The 19529-nt window shown below is 36.4% G+C and overlaps 1 protein-coding gene and 1 long non-coding RNA gene across 4 annotated transcripts; both read right to left on the reverse strand.

Annotated features, from left to right (window-relative positions):
- Positions 1–2418: 2418 nt before the first annotated feature.
- Positions 2419–3024, reverse strand: LOC110680971 (UPF0047 protein YjbQ-like; the record flags this gene model as incomplete). The annotated part of the gene is given in 1 exon segment (XM_021856744.1): positions 2419–3024. A coding segment is annotated over 1 exon segment (134 nt), but the record flags the coding sequence as incomplete, so codon positions are not given.
- Positions 3025–3284: 260 nt separating this feature from the next.
- Positions 3285–19184, reverse strand: LOC110680972. 3 transcript variants are annotated; one of them, XR_002503048.1, is made up of 4 exons: positions 18654–19184; positions 17917–18037; positions 3680–4091; positions 3285–3422 (listed from the first exon to the last, which is right to left on the reverse strand). It is a non-coding gene; the product is annotated as an uncharacterized LOC110680972 (long non-coding RNA). The 3 variants fall into 3 exon arrangements; XR_002503047.1 differs by lacking the exon at positions 3285–3422 and having other exon boundaries at positions 3645–4091; positions 18823–19184; XR_002503046.1 differs by lacking the exon at positions 3285–3422 and having other exon boundaries at positions 3645–4091.
- Positions 19185–19529: the final 345 nt, after the last annotated feature.

The raw sequence follows: 19529 nt of genomic DNA on the forward strand, positions 1-19529 counted from the left end.
AACATGACGATTGAATTATTCGTTATTTATGGAAATATAGAAAATATTGTAAGGAAAAACTTGGCCGAAGACATCATACCCTGCGTTTTGGAGTTATTCGAGATTTACTGTGAGCAAAAATGCAACTTTTTTGGTATTTTTGCAGAATATCATACAAATGTGATCCATTTTCCAACATATGTTCCCATAAATCGAAGAAAACCTAGTGGCGCACCGTCTTTTTCTTCTTCTTGGCATTATACGTGGCACCGTATTTCACATATAACTTTTGTTAAGGATGTATTTATTATTTGGTAGACGGTTTTTAGCTATTTACATTTTTATCATCATTGGCACTTGATGGCTTGATGACTTGGCATGCTTGATTTTTTCAATTTGGTTGTAATGCTGGTAGCACAAAACCTCATAACATTATTATAGGTCAACCAAAACAATTCTAATTTTTGATTAACTACGCAAGAAAACCACACGCTCAAAAAAGAGTTCTGGAAAACGTGAACTGTCAAAAATACACCATGAACTATCATCATGTTTACGCATAAACATGATCTATTAATGTAATTTTGACATGTAATTTTAACTGAATTATAACTTTTATTATTGCTTGAGTCTCTATCCTCTATGCTCTACAGTAGTTCTAAAATTATTTGCAAAGATTTCGGAATAATGGGAACAGTGCGAAAGTGACCCTCTTCTAATTAACATATTTTACATGAGAACGTTTTGCATAATACATTAGACATGATGGACGTTTAAGGCGAAGTAGGCCGTCATTGATATTTGTACGCGCCGTTGATGATAGTTGCTAATTCATCTCACGATTTCGAATCAAAGAAAATCAGTTGGTTTTGCACTAACACAGCTGAAAAAGTATCAGCACACTTCATGTATGTTGGCGCGTATAGTGATACTTTTTGAAGTTAATATAATCTATCAAGATTGTGTTTTATCACTTTGAAATTGCACGCTGCAAAGTTATCATTGCTGTCAAAACGAATGACGGGCTACTTTGCCTTAACATAAACTAAAATAAATGACTGTTATATTTTTTTCAGCAATCAGTTCTTGTACGAAACCAAATAGCTAAAACCTGTCCACCAACTAAGCCTTACGCAACAACAATAATATGTAAAATACGATGTGTCATTATATTTTTTCCAGTTTAACATACGGTCAATTGGAAATTGGATCACATTTATATGGCATTCTGCAAAAAACACATAGAAAGTCACATTTCTATCTTCAGTAAATCTTGAAAAACTCTAGAACACGTAAAATTAGGGGTATGATGTCTTCGGCAAAGTTTTTCCTTTCAAAATTTCCCATCTTTCCGTAAATAAAGAATAGTTTGAATCGTCTAGTTTGATACCCACTTTTGACGATATAAAATAAAAATGCGTTTGAAAAATATGGGTTATGAACATTTAAAAAATCAGTGTACAAAGTTTTTGGGTATCTTTCAAGATAAGCAACATATTAGAGTTTGAAAGTATTTGCTCGCCTTACTGGTGATTTTAATATTTTTGCGAAAAGTGAAGTGTTAAAGTTCAATTAGTAGTTTTTTTTTTCTATTATATTATTATCATATATCATTATATATATATATATTTTGTTTTCCTTTTGCTATCTTTTTATTGTTTTGTAATAGTTTTATATAAGAATATTTTTTAATGTTTCATCTATAAAAGCTATGATAATATACGAAATAATGCATTTATCTTGTCGGCTTGTTTCGGTATTAAACAAAAAATATGAATATCTCAGTGAGTTCTCAATTTGCTCTCAATGATAGCAGAAACAATTTTCAATTTGCTTTCACTGACAGCAAAAATAGTTTTCAATTTGATTCCATGGAAAAATTTTCTGCTCTCAATTTTGACATTTTAATTGTTAAAACGATCAAAATGACATCAAACTGAGTTATCAAATTCCACAACATCACAACATCAAAATTAGTTTTCAATATGATTCAAGCTTTGCTAGAGTAGCTCGTTGTTTTTTCAACAAATTAATGGACCAAAATAAAAACTATCGCCACTGGGAGATAGATGACGATTTCTTTTTCATCGTAGTATTGTAAAATAACGTGTGAGAAATCATTCGTTTACTCAGTACCAGCATTTTACGCACTTGGTTACCAATGGCTTTTAGGACAAGATAATAAATTATGCGAGATTTCTTTATAATTGCACAGTGTGATTTGAATTGGCTTACATAGAATATTTGATGAGATATAAAAGATACGACACATTATCAATATTAGGGATTCGTAAAGCCCGTCACATTGCTCTATGTTTGCACAAGGAATGCATGTGGCTTTAACGCAAAAACGTTTGAAAAAAGTTCAATATAAATAGAAGCATAAAAATAGAAAGCGTAATTAAACTTACTTTGAACGTGGCACAGCCCGACCGAAACTGCCCTAGCTCGGGCATCTGTCGCAGGATTTCCTCGGTCACCAGATGGACACCCCGGTGCTGCGGTCGCAGATTGATTTTTCGCTGGAACCAAGCGGAGCCAATCTGTATACCTCGGTGATTGGACGAAGCCATGTTGTGACTCTTCTCATACGAGTCCGGCGGATGTGGATGGTGCTGATGACTGGTGGCCGAACCTCCGCCTCCTCCTCCGCTTTCACGCTCCCGTTCAATGGCGCCTGCCGTGCCCCCCGCTGTGCGACCACCGACCGATACCGACAGCAGTAGCGAGGAGGAAGAATCGTCAGTGACCGAAGAAGGAGGACTTCTTCGCCGAGTCGATTGGTGGTAATCCGTTTTGCTGCTTCGCCGGCTGGCACTGGCACTACCACTTCCGCCGCCCCCTCCGCCGACGCTACTATTGGTCGTTGGTACCTGACTGCGGGAACGACGACGTCCTCCTCCTCCTCCCCCTCCTGCGGACTCTTTAGAAGATGCTGCAGATGGGCCTGCTGCTGACCCTGCCCCTCCTACTACTGCTGCTGCCGGTGGTACCTTGCTACTGCCTTTTGGTCGACGTCGTGATGAACTGTTTCTGCACCGATTCACTCAAATTTGTGTGTAATTATTCAATAGCCGCTTCTTGTTTGTTCTTCTTATAATCACCAGTTTTTTGCACCTTTTTATTTATTCCTATCAATCTCTTGGCTATAACTTCAAGAAGGCAAATTTACACACTTGATTCAAGTGACTCACACTCGTCAGGTAAATAAACTTCCACTCTCAACATGCGGAGATTCCTCTGCAAATTTGTGACGATTGTTGTTTTACTTCACACTTCTCTTTCGGAACGCCCCAAATAGGAAAACACGGACGATCTCGTTTTCGATTCTTCCTTGGAATGCACTACTACTTTACTTCAGTCGACCGTATTGCTTGTTTCGTATTATGACAAAATTTTTCTTCGCTGATCCGCAGCTTACACAAAAACGAACATAATCCGAACTATCAAGAGGATGAAAAAATCTATACATAGCACCAAATGAATATGAAGGAATCAAATACAAGGTCCTTCGTACTGGGTATCTGTCTTCTTCACAACGATTATCGATTGTGTGTGGCCGTAATGAGGCTTCTGATTGATCGAAGGAAAACCTAAATTTATTTTTTTCCTCCCAACACTCATTTCAAAACTAACTTTCCACTAGGATTTTCTTTTTTCCTGGCCCGTTTCAAGTAAGTGTTTCTTGTGCTTTCTTCACCGAAAATCCGAAGCGGATTTCACTCCCAACTCTGCATGCTGCTTCTGCTGTCAGGACAGGACACCGACGACGAGAATTTCAAACTCACACGCTCTCTTTCTCTCGTCGTGCTCCGGCCTCGTGAAGCTCTACAGTAGTATGCAGGCGAATCCTTCCGCAGGACTAACGCAATCTGACGTGACGTGAGGAAAACACCGCGGCACAGCACAATCTCTGTCCTCTTCTCTCTCGCTCGCACACTCTGTCTCTAAATGTGGTTCGCACTTTTCCAGCTCAGCAAGCAGTTCTTCCGCCGTGGAGATTATCTTCGGTTCTTCACTTCCGTTTCTTCGGCAGATTTACTCTTTAATCTTCAAAAATTGGATGCCTTTTTTTCAGTTTCGAAGGTATTACTTGTGCTGCTGCTGCTACTCTGGATAGTTTGGAAAGAAATATCCTTTTTTTATTTGGAATATTGTATTGACATTGCTTGCGGGACCGTTTATAAACCACGTTGCTAACTGAAGAGTAATGCTACTAAAAAGTTATAATGAAGGAACATGTCAAGATGAATGCGAACACATTTGCAGGATTACTAGGCAAGGAAATAGGTCAACATTCCGGAAAATTATTCTAGTTTTTGGTGCAGTATGATCATTACGAAGTAGTGATTGTGGTGAAACGCATCATGTAATAAAAAAGAATAGGTTTCGGGAGAATTTCCATCGCCAGGAACCCTCTAACAGACAAATTTATGTTATATTCTGGTCAAATGTTACTAAAGAATAAGGTTGTTCAAACCGCTTTGGTTTGGCGTAGTATTGAGAGCCTAGATTAATAAGATAAATTAGATAATAGGGTGCCGGTGCCATTAGTGGACTACCTAAGCTATAAAAAATCATAACATAATCACGAAAAGCCTTAACTAAGATCTTCTGGCGTCAACAGAAAGATTTCAACCTCTAATATGGGAAAAATATAAAAAGAGTGATAAAATTAGTTTTTGAGCTTAATATCGCTTGAGCCACTATTGGTACACGTGTTCCAGTAGTTGTGCTAGTGCTCCAGTAGTAGACGTTTAGGAATGTTACAAGTAATTTTAAACAAAATAGCTATTTTTTACATATGTTTAACATTTTTGCATGTAATGAGTAGATATTTGTCAGAAAAGACGATTTCAATAAATAACTTTTTCGATTTATTATCTAAATTTGCCGAAACAGTCATTTTTAGAGTCGTAGAACAGGTAAAAAGTGAGGTTACGAGTCGCCACTTGAGGGACAGTGGGGAGATGATGATCATGAGTTAGATTGTTTTTATTGTACAGTCAAACCTGCATTTCAAACACTATCTAATGCTTTTCATATGTATAGAAAGGAAGATCAGCTGATTACCCGAGTAAACTCCAACATTAAAATGACAGCTATGTCAAGTTGATTACATTAATTTGCTAACAATTTTTCATAATTATATTGAATATCATATTTTGATTTGAGTTTGGATATATTAACGGATGGAAAGATCAAAATGAAAACAAACGGAGTTATTAAAATGTAGCACACCACAACGACATGAATGCACCAAGCGGTGTATTGTCGTAAATAAAACAAAACAAACAAACCACAACATCAAAATTAGTTTTCAATATGATCTCAAGCTTCGGTAGGGAAGCCTTTAAAATATTTTGAATATTTGAAAATATAAATTTATGCTAATTTTAATTTATCAGCACCGTTTTCAATGCTGGAAAGTAGCACTTTTCAGCATTGTTTTACGATGAGTGCTGAAAATATCGAATTTTGCAACGAGTTGCATACAACATTTTTTGCAATTACGAAAAATGCCGTTGAAGTTGGATTATTTCTAGAAGCATTAACGTATTAAAAGAGATTCCACATGGACATCCATGGGAATTAACAGCTTATGCTCTTCAATCACGTAAGCTGTGATAAGGAAATCACGTAGACTTGAACGACTGTCACAAATTTTCACGCCTTCATTGCTGGTCTATATTCTACATCGAAGACAAACCAGGTAAGACCGCCGCAAAAAATTGTCTAGGTACTATATTTTTGTTCACTTAATTCTTCATGCGCCGAACTGCTTACACGAACGATCAATTGAAAATCACGACTTTTCATAGAGTAAATTGCCTCCCCTACGAAGATCCGATTCCAACTCAGAATCCCTCACCTAAATCGGATTTGAATCTTACGACGGATGTAGAATCTGAAGCTAGTTGATTAAGTTATTAAGAAGTAGAGAGTAATTTAACGAATGGTGTATGGACGAACTCAGATATTATGTTGGCAACTCGAAAACAGAACTGAAAAGTGCTTCTTTCAGCCCGTTTTCAATGCTGGAAAGTAGCACTTTTCAGCATTGTTTTATGTGATAGGAAAAGTAGGCCGTTATTCTGTTAAAAAAATAGGCAGATGTGCAACGGAACTGTATTTTTTTCTCTGGAGAGTTTTTTTACGGAGTAAATATCATGATATTTTTGAACTGCGTTTGAAATTTAAGGTCAACCGGTACTCTAGGAGCCGAGATGACAGCTTTAATACATAATTGACAGTTTTATGTGAAAATAAAACGGCCAATGCGCACCTTTCTCTGTCCAGTATTGTATTGTATTTACTGTGAAATATATCCAAAAACCGTTGATCTGTTCCTGAACCTGATACGTCTAAGGTTCTCGTCTCGAATTAGTTCAACGGTTCTTTGGCAATTCAACGGTTTTTTTATCAGGACAACGAGGTCTTAGAAATACATTTGAAAATTTCTCCGCGGCGTGATATCGCGAGTTCCTCAGCATTTTTAGGAGAAATTTCTGGTGTAATCATCTTAGGGATTATAGAAAAAAAATATAGTTTAGGGCAATTTTCTAGTAAAAATGTTGTTAGAATTTCTGCAGGAAAATCAACCTGAGCATGCGAAAACGGCTTAGTAATAGCATATTTTGATATCAATATCTAAATTGATATTAGCTTGATAGATATAAGAGATAAAAGATCTGAAAAGTATATCTAAAATTTACTCCTGGAATACCATTCACATATCACATTTAGCTCTTGTAAGATCTTACCAATAGCAGCGACCTATTAATTAGACATTAATATAATAAACATTAAATTATGCTATGGCTTAGAAGTTCCAGGAGTAAAATTTCGATATTATCTTCTATCTCTTATGCCAATTAAGTCAAAATCATGTTTTTATGAGCAGGATTAAGCTTCTCCTTGGGTAGATAAATCGCATGAAAAATACTGGAAGGAAACCCATAAGAAATTTCTGGAAGAGTTGCCTTAAGAAATTGCCACAAAACATTTTCCATAAATTCGTTTAAAAGTATTTCAAGTAAGATCTTTCCCTTCCCTTTTCTCCCATCGAGTGAATGATGAAAGAGGCTCAAATATGGCATGACACAAATCTCCCAACTGGTGGGGAACGTGCCTTTGGAGCCGGCCTTCTGATACCTGAATTCAAAACATCCCAGGAACACCAAACATAAAATGAACTCCTCCAAATTTTCGAAAACTGGAAGCAACCTCTTAAAGAATCGCGCAGCTATTCAGCAAAACCAAGCTAAGGGTTGTGGGTTTGAATCAGATCGGTTAAGGATCTTTCAGGGTTTGAAACTATACCGACTTCCTAGGATAAAGAGTACCGTCGTGCTTGCCACACGACGTACACATGCAAAAATTATCTATCATAAAAGAAAGCTCCCAGTCTGGAAATGCTAATTACACACTCTATTCAGAATGCCGAATCTCGGCTAATTTTAACCGAGATCCGCACAGCCGAGTAGTCGGCAAACACATTCCCTGGGATCTCAGCAAATAAAAGCCGAGTATCAGTAAATCGTGCTTCGTTGCTAAGCAACAAGACAATTTTGTTAGCTGAGTCTCGGTTAAAATCGAGAAACCGAGATTCGCACAGCCGAGCTCGTGAAAAAAATCAAAGTGTGTAGAACACTAAGCTAAGAAGCAGACTCTATCCGTGTACTAATGGCCGAAAAAAACAAGCACTAAAGGAAACCATGCAAAATTTTTTTTGTGGAATCTCTGTGGCTATTGCTTAACGAATCATTCTTATAGAAATCTGGAGCTCCTTGTTTTTGCATTAATTCTTGAAGAACTTCCAGGCATGGGCGACTCCTAACCGCACTTTTTACCTGTATTACGATACTAAAAATTGTTTTTTTGGCAAATGTTCAATCTGGGGCCTTAATTAGCCGAGTGGTTAGAGTCCCCGGCTAAGAAGCAAAGCCATGCTGAAGTTGTCGGGGTCGATTCCCGGTCGGTCCAGGATCTTTTCGTAATGAAAATTTCCTGGACTCCCCTGGGCATAGTGTATCATCGTACCTGCCACACGATATACGAATGCTGAAATGGCAACTTTGGCAAAGAAAGCTCTCAGTTAAAAATTGTGGAAGTGCTCATAAGAACACTAAGCTGAGAAGCAGGCTCTGTCCGAGTGAGGACGTTAAGTCTAAGAAGAAGAACAACCTAATGAAAACATTAAATGATTGAAATCAATTATTTTAATTATTCCCTTCTCAGTGGATGTGCATTTGTGAATTTGATCAGTCATGTGAACAATGTTCGGTAGGTAATATTGAAAATACTGTTGTTTTCTAAAATCGTAGCCCCTGAAGCCGAATCATTCATTTTTTGAGGTGTTTTAAAACTAAAAAGAATTTTAATCGCGGAAATGCCTAAAGGTAGACAATTTCCCAAATTACTTTTTCATGTTTTGTAGCATTTGTTTTATTCTGCTGAGAGTTGAGTTGTGTTTGATCCTTCGACCTTGACGTTTGCTCCTGCGGGGCCGGCGATGAGGGCAGGATCAAACATGTCGCGCGTCGGTCGAGTGAAAGTGAAAAAAAAAATCACGATCGCTTAGTTGTGTTTGATCCTTCGACCTTGCAGGGCTGGTAGCAGTTGGACAGCAAAATAATAGTGACTTTAGTGACCAAAATGATCAAAATAGTGACCAAATAGTGACCAAAAAGTGACCTAGAAGTGACTTCAAAATTACAAGTATAAGTCATTAAAATGACTAGAAACGAAAATACGTTATATGAGTAGCCAATCTACATATTGGGTGAATTTAGAATGTAAAGAACTGCAGTAATTTTCAAATCTTAAGCAATAAGCTATCCGGAATGAGAAAAAAAGAAGGCTCATTGAAGATTTCAAATACCATTTTTTACGAGACGATCATTAACTTAATATAGGTTACTATTTTATATTTCTGATTTCAGTCGAAAAAAAAATCAAATACATGAAACTATGGTACTCGTGATAGAATGTTTAGAATAATTCCTGTTCATGATGAACTAACAGGTAAAACTCATTGAAGATTTTGAAGAATTACTAGAAGCATTTCTCAACAAATCTGTGGAATAAATCGGTGGAAAAATGTTAGTTGAAGACAAAACTGTGGTGAAAATCGTGAATTTATTTCAAAGTATTCTGAAAAAAAAAATCCTTACAGAATTACAAGTTCAAAAACGAACGAAATATTAACACTCAAGCTAAATTTTCGACAGACATTCTGTAAAGTTAAATCATTTCTTCCAAATAAACAACGGTAACTCTAGAACCCAACTGATTATTGGCGAACTCGAGACAAACCAAATTCGATGAATGTCTTGCATAAAGATTTAGAAAATAATTCCATGCATACTTAAAATGTTTATATTTCAATTGATCGTTCCAATAACTAAATTAGGTTTTGAAAACAATCATATCACTCAGTGGCGACTCGTTTTATCTGATGGGTTGTAGATCAGATGACTAATTTTAAATACTTATGGTGGTAAGCTCCATCGAAGTTAGTACGCCAATCGCGTATTATCCTCGATTTTACTATAGTAAAATGTTTTGCTCATATGAGTTGCTCCATAACCAGGTGGATTTGATGTTTGGGAATAGTCACTAATATCATCTTTAATTAATTATTATCGTCTCATAATGTTCAAGCATTCATTAGAGTAACGTGTTTTTTGTATAGAAATAGTTGACCCTAGTCTTGTATAAAACTGACAAAAGGTAATCAATGAAAACATGTATAGTTTATATGTTGGAATATCTAATGTAATATCTGCAATGGTTCCTAGCAAAACTAGTACTTGCTATTGAAATCCTGCACGAGTTTATGACAAACTTTTTGAATTTTTGTTGTTATTTGTAATCGTCTTTGGCTTATTATAGTATATTATAGTACATAGGCATATAGTGGAGTTTTGATGATGTTCTTTCAGGAGGCAGGTTTAGGATTCCTTCTATAGCCGTAGATTACTGCAGAAAGTGCACTGGTAATTTATTCAGCACGTCTGTTAGATATAAGTCCTGCGTTGTGTCAAAATTTATCCAAATATTTCGGACAAAAATTTCTTCCCGAAGTCGCTTCCTAAATTTTGCCAATATCTTGTCCAAAACTTTTCCCAGGAAATTTTTACATTTTCCGTTGGAAATGTCTAGGGAATATTCACCTGAATTCTTCCAGAAAGTTAGTCGGGAGTCTCTATTTTACTTGAGTCAAGAATCCTAACACTTTGATTTCAAAATCACACTTTAGTTGCCCTGATAATGATAAATATCCATTTCTTTTTTATTATGTTTAAAGAGCTATCCCTGTCTAAGATTTCATTATCACATGATCACGAAAAAAGTGACTTTAGTGACCATTTTCCTGAAAATAGTGACTTTAGTGACTTTTTGTCGAAAATAGTGACTTTTTAGTGACCAGGTCGAAAAAAGTGACCAAGTCACTAAAAAGTGACTTACTACCAGCCCTGACCTTGACGCTTGCTCCTGCGGGGCCGGCGATGAGGGCAGGATCAAACATGTCGCGCGTCGGTCGAGTAAAGTGAAAAAGTGACGCGTTCGATTAGTTCTTTTTGATCATTCGATGTTGACGCTTGCTCCTGGGCAGTGCGTCAAGAAAGCCCGAACAGTCGTCAGTTGTTTTCCCTCTCGGGTCGCGCGCCTATTTTCTCTGAGTGTTTTTTAAATTGCCGAGCAAACGAGTGAAGCTGAAAGTGGTTTGTTGTTGCTCAAGGATGACGGATTAATTGGTGAGCTCGTTTCATGCTACTATTTCTAATCTATAAAATATGTATGACTGCACCTTTAATCGTTACAACGGTGAGACGTAAATATGATTTTTCAACAAACTATGAAAGGTTCGTCACTGTGAGTGTCGACATAAACTCTGATTCATAAATTATTCATGTTTTATTTTTTCTTCAAAACGCCTTTTTCCTTTTACCTTTATTTTTGTAATTAAAAAAACTTTGAATGGTTCGACACTACGAGTGTAGACTTGCGAAAGGTTCACTTTATTCAACAAACTTTGAAAGGTTCGTTACGTCAAGTGTCGGCATAATTTTCTCTACATAGATATTGTTTCATATCAAATGAAAATATTAATTTTACATATAAGCATGTTTATATCTTACCAAAAATTATTTATCATGGTCTAATCGCTTATCAAAGTGAATCCTGTGACCCAACGATCCTCCCCATTAACAAACTTCCCTCCCAGTAACCTTTGTGGAGAGGCAAACACGGTCTCCAAATAGCAAAGGTTATACACTAACATTCCTTCCCCCAATCCCACCTGACTGCAAGGATGTGGCCGGCGCCGTTGTTGACCATGTATAAATAGAGGCACTGAATTATGCACACTGAAGAAGATTATGACCAATCCCAGCCGATCTTCTAGTTGATTCTTTGTGCATTTTCACTGACTTAGGTCAATCACGGAATAGCAACCATTGATATGTGTAGTCAGTCTAAGCTAAGCTAAGCTAAGCTAAGCTTTTTGTAGCATTTGTTTTATTCTGCAGAATTCAACATACTTATGAAAACTTTCACACTAATTCCCTTGCATTATATCATTTTCAGAGCCCATGAAGACGCATTAAACTTTGGTAATGTCATCTATATTCATGGAAAATGATTGTTTCGAAAAGATGAAAAACTTACGCATTAACGAAGCTAAATTTTTATGAACTTATGAATAGAAGAAACAAAAGCACAATTTATTCAATGTCGAGGATGGCTATTCCGATCAATGTTACCCCTTTTACGGTACTGAAAGTGCAAAGATTATGTTAAAAAAAACTCGAAGAAGTAACTTTTTATACATACAAAGGTATCGACGCGTGATAATTATATATTGAATTGTTTATCGGAATATCGGTCTATTTTGCTCGAAGTAAGAGGGAGCATAGGAGAAGAAAGCAATGAATGGATGGATAGGTACCGTAAGGGAACAGCGAGAGAAATTGGATTAGATGTTGGAAGAGGGCATACCATATGAAACAGTATTACTTGAAACGTCCTTCCTTGTGGCTAATGTCCCCTATGGGAACGGCTTTGGGTGTGTTTTTGACACTACAATGAGAACCTGCCATCTAGTATTCATTGCTTTTTTCTCCATGCTCCCTCTTACTTCGAGCAAAATAGACCGATATGCCGATAAACAAATTAAAAAAAAGTAACTATTTTTATTTATTTTTTGTTTCTTTTTGTTTTAACCCAAACCAACCCATCCTTCAGGTTTTTGTCAGCACAAATTTGAATCGTTCTTCCAAAAATCGTTTTTATAAGTTTTCGATTCAGCAAAATTCAAGAATTATTATAAATATTGCAATATTTCGCGATGCAAGTTCTTATTTCATTTTTTAAGGAACCTGGCAAGAAGAAACCAATACAAAATTTATGTCCGTTCTGGTGAGGCCGAGATTTTGCTGTCACGAACTATCACTGTTAACCGAGATCTTAAACAATGGACAATAGAGTGATGCAAATTTTGAGATTTTAGCTCCCCTATGCTTAAACGATTTTAATTATGGTAAATAGCATCCTCCCAAAGTTTGAAGTGATTCGGAAGAAATTTGACTGTGCACACTCATTTGAAGTTTATATGGACATTACTATGGAAAACGCCAATCTTTTGTGTTCAGTCCTCTATCTCTTCGTCATAAAATTTTATGGAAAAGTGAACAAATTTTTCTAATGTGAAATTCTCCCAGTTACAACTTTGCCCAAGACCACTTTTTGATTGGACGCCAGGATGAATTGTTATTCATAATCATAAAGTTGGTTTGCATGAAGGAACTTCACCAACTCACAATGGTCGGAAAAAAACGAAGTTTGGCCAAAACTAGTTTTATATGTATTTGGCGTTTTTATTGTTTCAGAAGGGATTATTCACATATTACGTAATTTTTTTAAAGGTTTTTTTTTATTAGAAATGCAATTAAATTCAGCTGAAAGCACAAATTTTGTTTGTATTTTAACGTGTTTGATCAAAATATGTATGAAGAGTGGTATTTATATATATATATCAACTTTGTATGAAAAATATCGTAAAAATGTATGAAAATATTGAATTATTCAATAGCTCTAACTTGCAAATCAGCAATTTCTGCAAAAAATTTAAACGTTTTTTTGTAAGATCTAAGGATGCATTTTAAAGTGCAATATTAGAAATTGCGGCGACATGACGCGACAAGAGTTGTTTTTCATGTTCAAAATCATCAAAACTACTAAAGTGTAATATAGAACAGTATTAAAGCTTCAACCAAATATTTTTTTCCATCTTCATACTCGATAAAAGTGTTGAACCATAAGCTTTCAGATAGTGCGTAACTTTGGGAACATATTGCATTCCTTAAATATGAATTTTGTACTTTATTTTATTGTTCCATTTTTCAATTTTTTGACTTCAGTCCAGTTTGACGTCATAAAAGTCAAAGAAATTTAAATTTTAATAAAATTTCAATTAGGAATCATAATAATACAATACATGAGGTATGTTTTAAAATGATAAAAACCATAAAATCTCAAAAAAGTGTTTTGGTAGTTTTGGGCCGCTCCTTTATATGGAGCCCGACCATAGTGCAACTGTTCGGCAGGCAACAGTGGTGCTCTTGGCGGGAAGAATAGATCAAAGTAATCCAGGCTACTATGTTTTTGCAGCAGAAAAACAGTGTTGCTCTGAAAGTAATTGAATGATCATCTCAGCATGAGTTAGACTTTGTTATCAATAATAACAAATTATCCTTACGTCCCATCAAATGTGGTCTTCGGCAAAATTGTAGCTGGGAAGTTTTTACATGAGATGAGTGTGTTTACTTTTCCATAGATTATTATGACGAGCAGTTAGAGGATTGAACACAAAAGGTTTGGCTTTTCCATAGTAATTTCCATATAAACTTCAAATAGCGTGTGCACAACCACATTTCTTCCGAATCACTTCAAATTTTGGGAGGATCATTTTCATCATAATTGACATCGTTTAAGAATAGGGGAGCAAAAACTTCAAATTTGCATCAGTCTAATGGACAAACATGATAAAAGCGCGTAATTGATCCAAACATATTTTTGCATTTCCATCAAAAGTGACAAAAATCGAATGAGAATCTATCCATGCTTATTCAAAAGTAATGCCACGAGAGCACCTTTTATTCTGATTTATTATAGAGTATTGAAGTGGGCATCATTTTACTTTTCGCAAATAACAATAAAAATTAGATGCAATGGCCTTTTTTCCCACGCTTGTCCGCGAAAAAGCAAACGTACACAACAAAATTAGCGATTTTCATCAAGTCTGCCTTGTTGCCCTAAAACCTGACAAAATAGACTTAACTGGAACGAAAGAGACCCAGGACTCCAAGGATTCATCAGAAAATATGATCACACAGTTACGTTACCAAAGCAGGACATGTAGTGACATAGTATCTAAAACACATCTAAAATCGAATCGAACATGAATTCAAAAAGAGATCGGTTAAACAGTTACCAGGAATACTTCCGAATTTGATTAAAGATTTCCCCAAAAATATCAGCCTAGGAGGTAATTTCTAAGATTTTTTTTGAATTCTGCGTACCAATACGCCAAGGCATATTCTATATATTTTGAAATAATTTATCCAGTAGATTCATCAAAATGTACACTCCTAATAATACCTACTCAGTTCTTCAAAAAAAAAAATATCAGTAATTTGTTAAGGGTTATCTTCAGAAATCACTTCAAAGACTCCAAAATTTTGGTTTGGAATTCAGTTAGGATTTGAACCTTAAATTTCACTTAGAAAAGTTTCATGATACACTTTGGAACTCGAGGGTTTTTCTCGACTGAATTGTCTGAAACATTGCACAGAGAAGCACTTTAGTACGACGCATATTGTGGCCAAATATGAGCTCTAGCTTTCAAAAAAACCCCACTGCCGAAATGATTCAAAAGTACCAAGAATAGGATCCAGTTCCCTACTATAAAGCTTTTCTTAAGATTCCTTAAAATATTCTTCTAGAAATTTCCCAAATAGATTCATAATGAATAATCCAATATAAAATTGTTTTCACGTTTTTTTTCCAGAGAATTGTCAAAGAAATTTTGCAGAAATTAGCGGAGATCCATTATTAAGTTCGGGACGACGTTTTGAAGGAAATTCTAAAGAAACCACTGACGAAAATCATGGCGATATGCATACTGAACTCTCGCAAGAGAGATCTCCTGCAAGACTCTACCAAGAAACATCTGTACCTGGCACTCCAGAAAAACAATGATAAAATTAAAATTACAATTATTGCCAAACAAAACTCTGTACAATATCGGACTCTGATTCGTGATTCTTGAAAATCGGACAGAGTGCTTGGAGAAATTTATTTTTTCTTAAACGTTTATTTAACAGCCTAAAGCGCCACTAGGCATAACGGAGCCGAATGCAATTGATTTTGTTTACAATAATCTATATTAGTTTTGGGGAAACGGGGTGAAATTTACGTTATTACATGAACATTTCTGTAGAAATTCTGGTGGATACATCAATATATTTCGTGGAATAATCCCTAAAGGAATTACTGGAGTATTTTCTTGGAGAATCAATGAAGAAATCTTGGTGAAAATGGCCTGAAGAATTACCTAAAAATCTTCGTATATTTTCTGGAATTTAAATGCAGGAAATTATTGAAGGTATCATCGTTGAACTGCTGAAGCATTTCTTGTGACAAATTCTAAAAGAATTTATCAAACCATATCTGGAGAAATAGCTTGAGGAATTTCAGGATGAATTTCTGAGAGAATTGTGGGATTACATGATTTTTCAGAGGAATGCCAGAGTAAGTCGCTGAACGTATTTCTGAATAAATCATTGGAGACTTCCTGAAGCTTTTCCTCGGAAAATCTGTGAACGAATGCCTAGAGAATCTATGGAAAAGTCTCGTACAAAATCTTTGGAGAATTTAAAATAGGTAAAGTGGCTTTAGAGACCATTGTGCTTCAAAACATTGGAGAGCTTCCATTGGAAATAGAGAATTTTTAAATACTTGCATTAAAATAGTATTCAAGTCTCTAAAAGTGACCTGTTAGCAATCCTGCCTACTATGAATTTATTTTAGGTTTCCTCGTGATATTACGTAAGCCTAAGGTATTACTCTCAATATTCTCCATGATTTTCTACAGGAATCTTATTAGAAAATAATTAAGGCATTTACCCAAAGTTTATTTCAATAGTAGTAATACGATAAAGAGTTCATCCAGTGATTCTCTAACGGATATTCCAAAGAATTATATGAAGATTTCCTTTCAAGACTCCTTTTAGATCATGAACAAAATCTCCAGAATTACTCCACGGATTCCTTGCAGAGAGTCATGAAATTTTTTGGAGAATTTTCCAGGATTTCTTTTTTGGTTTCAACGAGTTTATTTTACACGGACCTCCTTCCAGGGAATACAGGATCTTCTCAAAAACGTTTATTCAACTTTTTTTAACGATTTCAACCAGGAAGTTCTCTAGTGAAATTACACCAGAGATTCATCTGGAAACGTCCCAAGGAATCCCTCAAGAAAATGATCCAGGAATTCATTCAGAGGGGTTTCTGGACTTTTTACCCATGGATATGCCAATGATCTTTTTTCAAATGTAGGAAGAATTCTTGTGAAATCGTTAAGGTGAAACATCTTGGAATCCAAAAGATGGCCGGAACAATAACCGACTTGTGCCCCTATTCACGTTTTTAAAGGCACTAAACTGGAGAAATAGTGGGAAAACATTTCTGATCTTCTTATTTTATGCTTTCTGCTTGTGCACAAAGCCAAAATAAAAGGTGCACGGTTTTTGGATACTTTTTTTTCGCTAGATTTGTGCCTTTGGAGTTCTAGTGCAATCTTAGAAGTTTATTCCAATCAGTTTCACCTTAAGTATTTCTAAAGCAATCATTAAACAACTTCTAAGACTTTTATACAGTTTACAACATCTTCAAAAACTCAATCAGAAACTTTTCAGGGATTTCTTAGGATTTTCTAAAAAATAGTCTTTTGTTTTCCTTTGAGATTTGAATAAGGATTTCAAAGATTTTCCCAGACATTTTGCTAGGGAACTTTCAAATAAATTATTAAAAAGTTATTAAAAAAAAGTTAGGTATTTCTCAGGGGCGATTCCCTAACCTCGTATAGAAATTCTTGAATTTAGCAACAAATTTGCATGTAATGAGTAGATATTTCATTTCTAACAAATTCGATTTCAATAATTCACTTTTCGATTTATAATCTAAATTTGCCGAAATAATCATTTTTAGAGTCGTAGAACAGGTAAAAAGTGAGGTTACGGGTCGCTATTGGTATTTCTGGTATTTCGAAGGAAAATCTTAAGGGTGCTTAAAGTAGCCTCTAATGATACTTGTGAAAGTTCTAAAGTCACCCTAGACAAATATGATTACTGAAAGAACTCATAGAGTTATTTGAGGAAGTTTTAGAAGATTTTCTAGATAAATCGCTAAAATAATTAGAAAAATCAATCGATTCTCTGATATTCCGCAGGATTTTCTGAAGAAAATACTCAATAATATCGGACAAAATTCCTAAAGAAATTTGCCAGTCGATCGGAGGAATTCTTGGAAAAATAGCTTTAGTGTTAACAAGCGTGGGATTCCTTCGAAAACAAATCTAGAGGATTTCAAAATCACAAATCTGGAGAACCAAACATCCGTTTCAGCTGAAAACTTAATCGATTGGTCACTTGGCTGGTGGTGACCATTTCGATTAAGTTTTCAGCTTAAACGGGTGTTCGGTTCTCCAGATTTGTGATTTTGAAACTTTGAGGTTTGGCTTCGATTCATCTTTACCTTAACCGTGGTACAGTGCTTCCAAGGCCTAAATTCATCTTCGAAATTGTTTTGTTCCCAAAATTCCAGCAATGTGGTTTATGAGCGGCCCCTGCCGGAATGTCCTTTACTCACGTTTCACTCGCACACTTCGATCCCCCACTTTGACTACTCTGCGCTTAACCCTGTGGTGCTATCCTTGAGTTTTGCTGCGTCTATTGTCTACGAATGGTTCGTTCTTCCTTTTTACATATCTCTAGAAGACAGTGTGTCAATGATTGGAGAAAACGATTACGCGACTGTCAGCTGCATTTGCAGAGCTTCTGACCATCCGGATCAGGGAAGCAGAGATTTTTTTTTTTGTTCCAAGGAAAATTCCTTCACATCATCGGCAGTTCAGCAGCAAACCGAAGTAGGCATTGGTCTATGCTACAAAAGCTGCTCCTTTCTGGCACACGCAGCCTGCTATGTTGGCTCTTTTTCTCTGACCGACCTCACCGACATAGAGAGGATCAGGTGCGGAACAACACGGCGAAGAGGAACAAGAACAACAAGAGAGCGAAAGGGGGCCGCGTTTGAAAATCGGGTATCAGGAGTCCAACATTTTTTTTGGTTCTTTGCTTCTTCTTCTCCTTGTTAGTGGTTTCTAAAAGAATAGTGAGGTCCTTGAGCACCTACTCCTCCAACTCACGGAACCGCGCGATCAGAGTAGGTCGACGACGTGTGGAAAATCTATATTCCTACACTGATGTTCTTCTGATGGATCTCACTATTCTTGCCTTCCCCCAAAAAAAATATACACTGCTTATCGATCGCGCACCAAAGCAGGCTCTGCGGTTTTCCAGACTTCTTTTTTCGCTTTCTTCACTCACAAAGGCTTACTGCGACGGCATCACTTTTTATCCTTATTTTCCACGGTTGAGCCTTCGAAAATATCGATGAAGGGCCACCACAAAAATTTCGGCTGAATTTGACGACCGCGGCGAACGAGAAGCAGCACCAGAATTAGTTTGGTCGTGTTTTATGTAATTTTTCTCTCACACTCCTCTAAAGCTGCTTCTGCTGCTGGAACACTTCCTTCCAATCGCCAAAACCACCACTAGAGCCTTTAGAGGAGGACACACGCGAGATACTACGGATTTATGCTCCCGAGAAAGTCATGCAAGGGCCACACTGATGGAACTGAACGAACACTCGCGCGGAATCGGACTCCGAGTAGGCTATGGATCGCGAAACGAGGCCACTTTGATGGAATGGTTCTCTCAGCTGTTTTTCTCTGAACTCTGAAGGCAGAGAGCAACAAACCGATGTACGGAGTTGAGAGCGTTTTGATTGTTTTCACTTTACTTTTTTCCCAAAACTGACTAATTTCAATCAATTTCTCGTCTCAACAATGTACGTTTACTTACGATACTGATAACTATTATGGACGATTAAAAGCAGGTGGTCCTTTACCAAAGATTTTTTAAATTCTTTTCAAAATATTCGCCCGGCGCTGTTGCAGTTTATCAAAATGCACTCATCACGCGTCGATTCAAGAGACTCAAATGAAGTGGAATGAACTTTTGGAATCAAGTTCCACAGCTGACAGAACCAAGTGTCAACAATTATTTTTACACTGGGGCGTAGCGTGAGTGTAATCGTGAAATCGGTAAAATCATCCGTATTACATCCTGCCACTGAACGAATCTCTCGACACAAATTGCATGATTTTTGCCCCATCCAGCTCCATACATATTTTCAGTCAC

This window comes from Aedes aegypti, unplaced genomic scaffold (assembly GCF_002204515.2).
Source record: "Aedes aegypti strain LVP_AGWG unplaced genomic scaffold, AaegL5.0 Primary Assembly AGWG_AaegL5_hic_scaff_2253_PBJ_arrow, whole genome shotgun sequence".
In the NCBI taxonomy this organism is placed as follows: domain Eukaryota; kingdom Metazoa; phylum Arthropoda; class Insecta; order Diptera; family Culicidae; genus Aedes; species Aedes aegypti.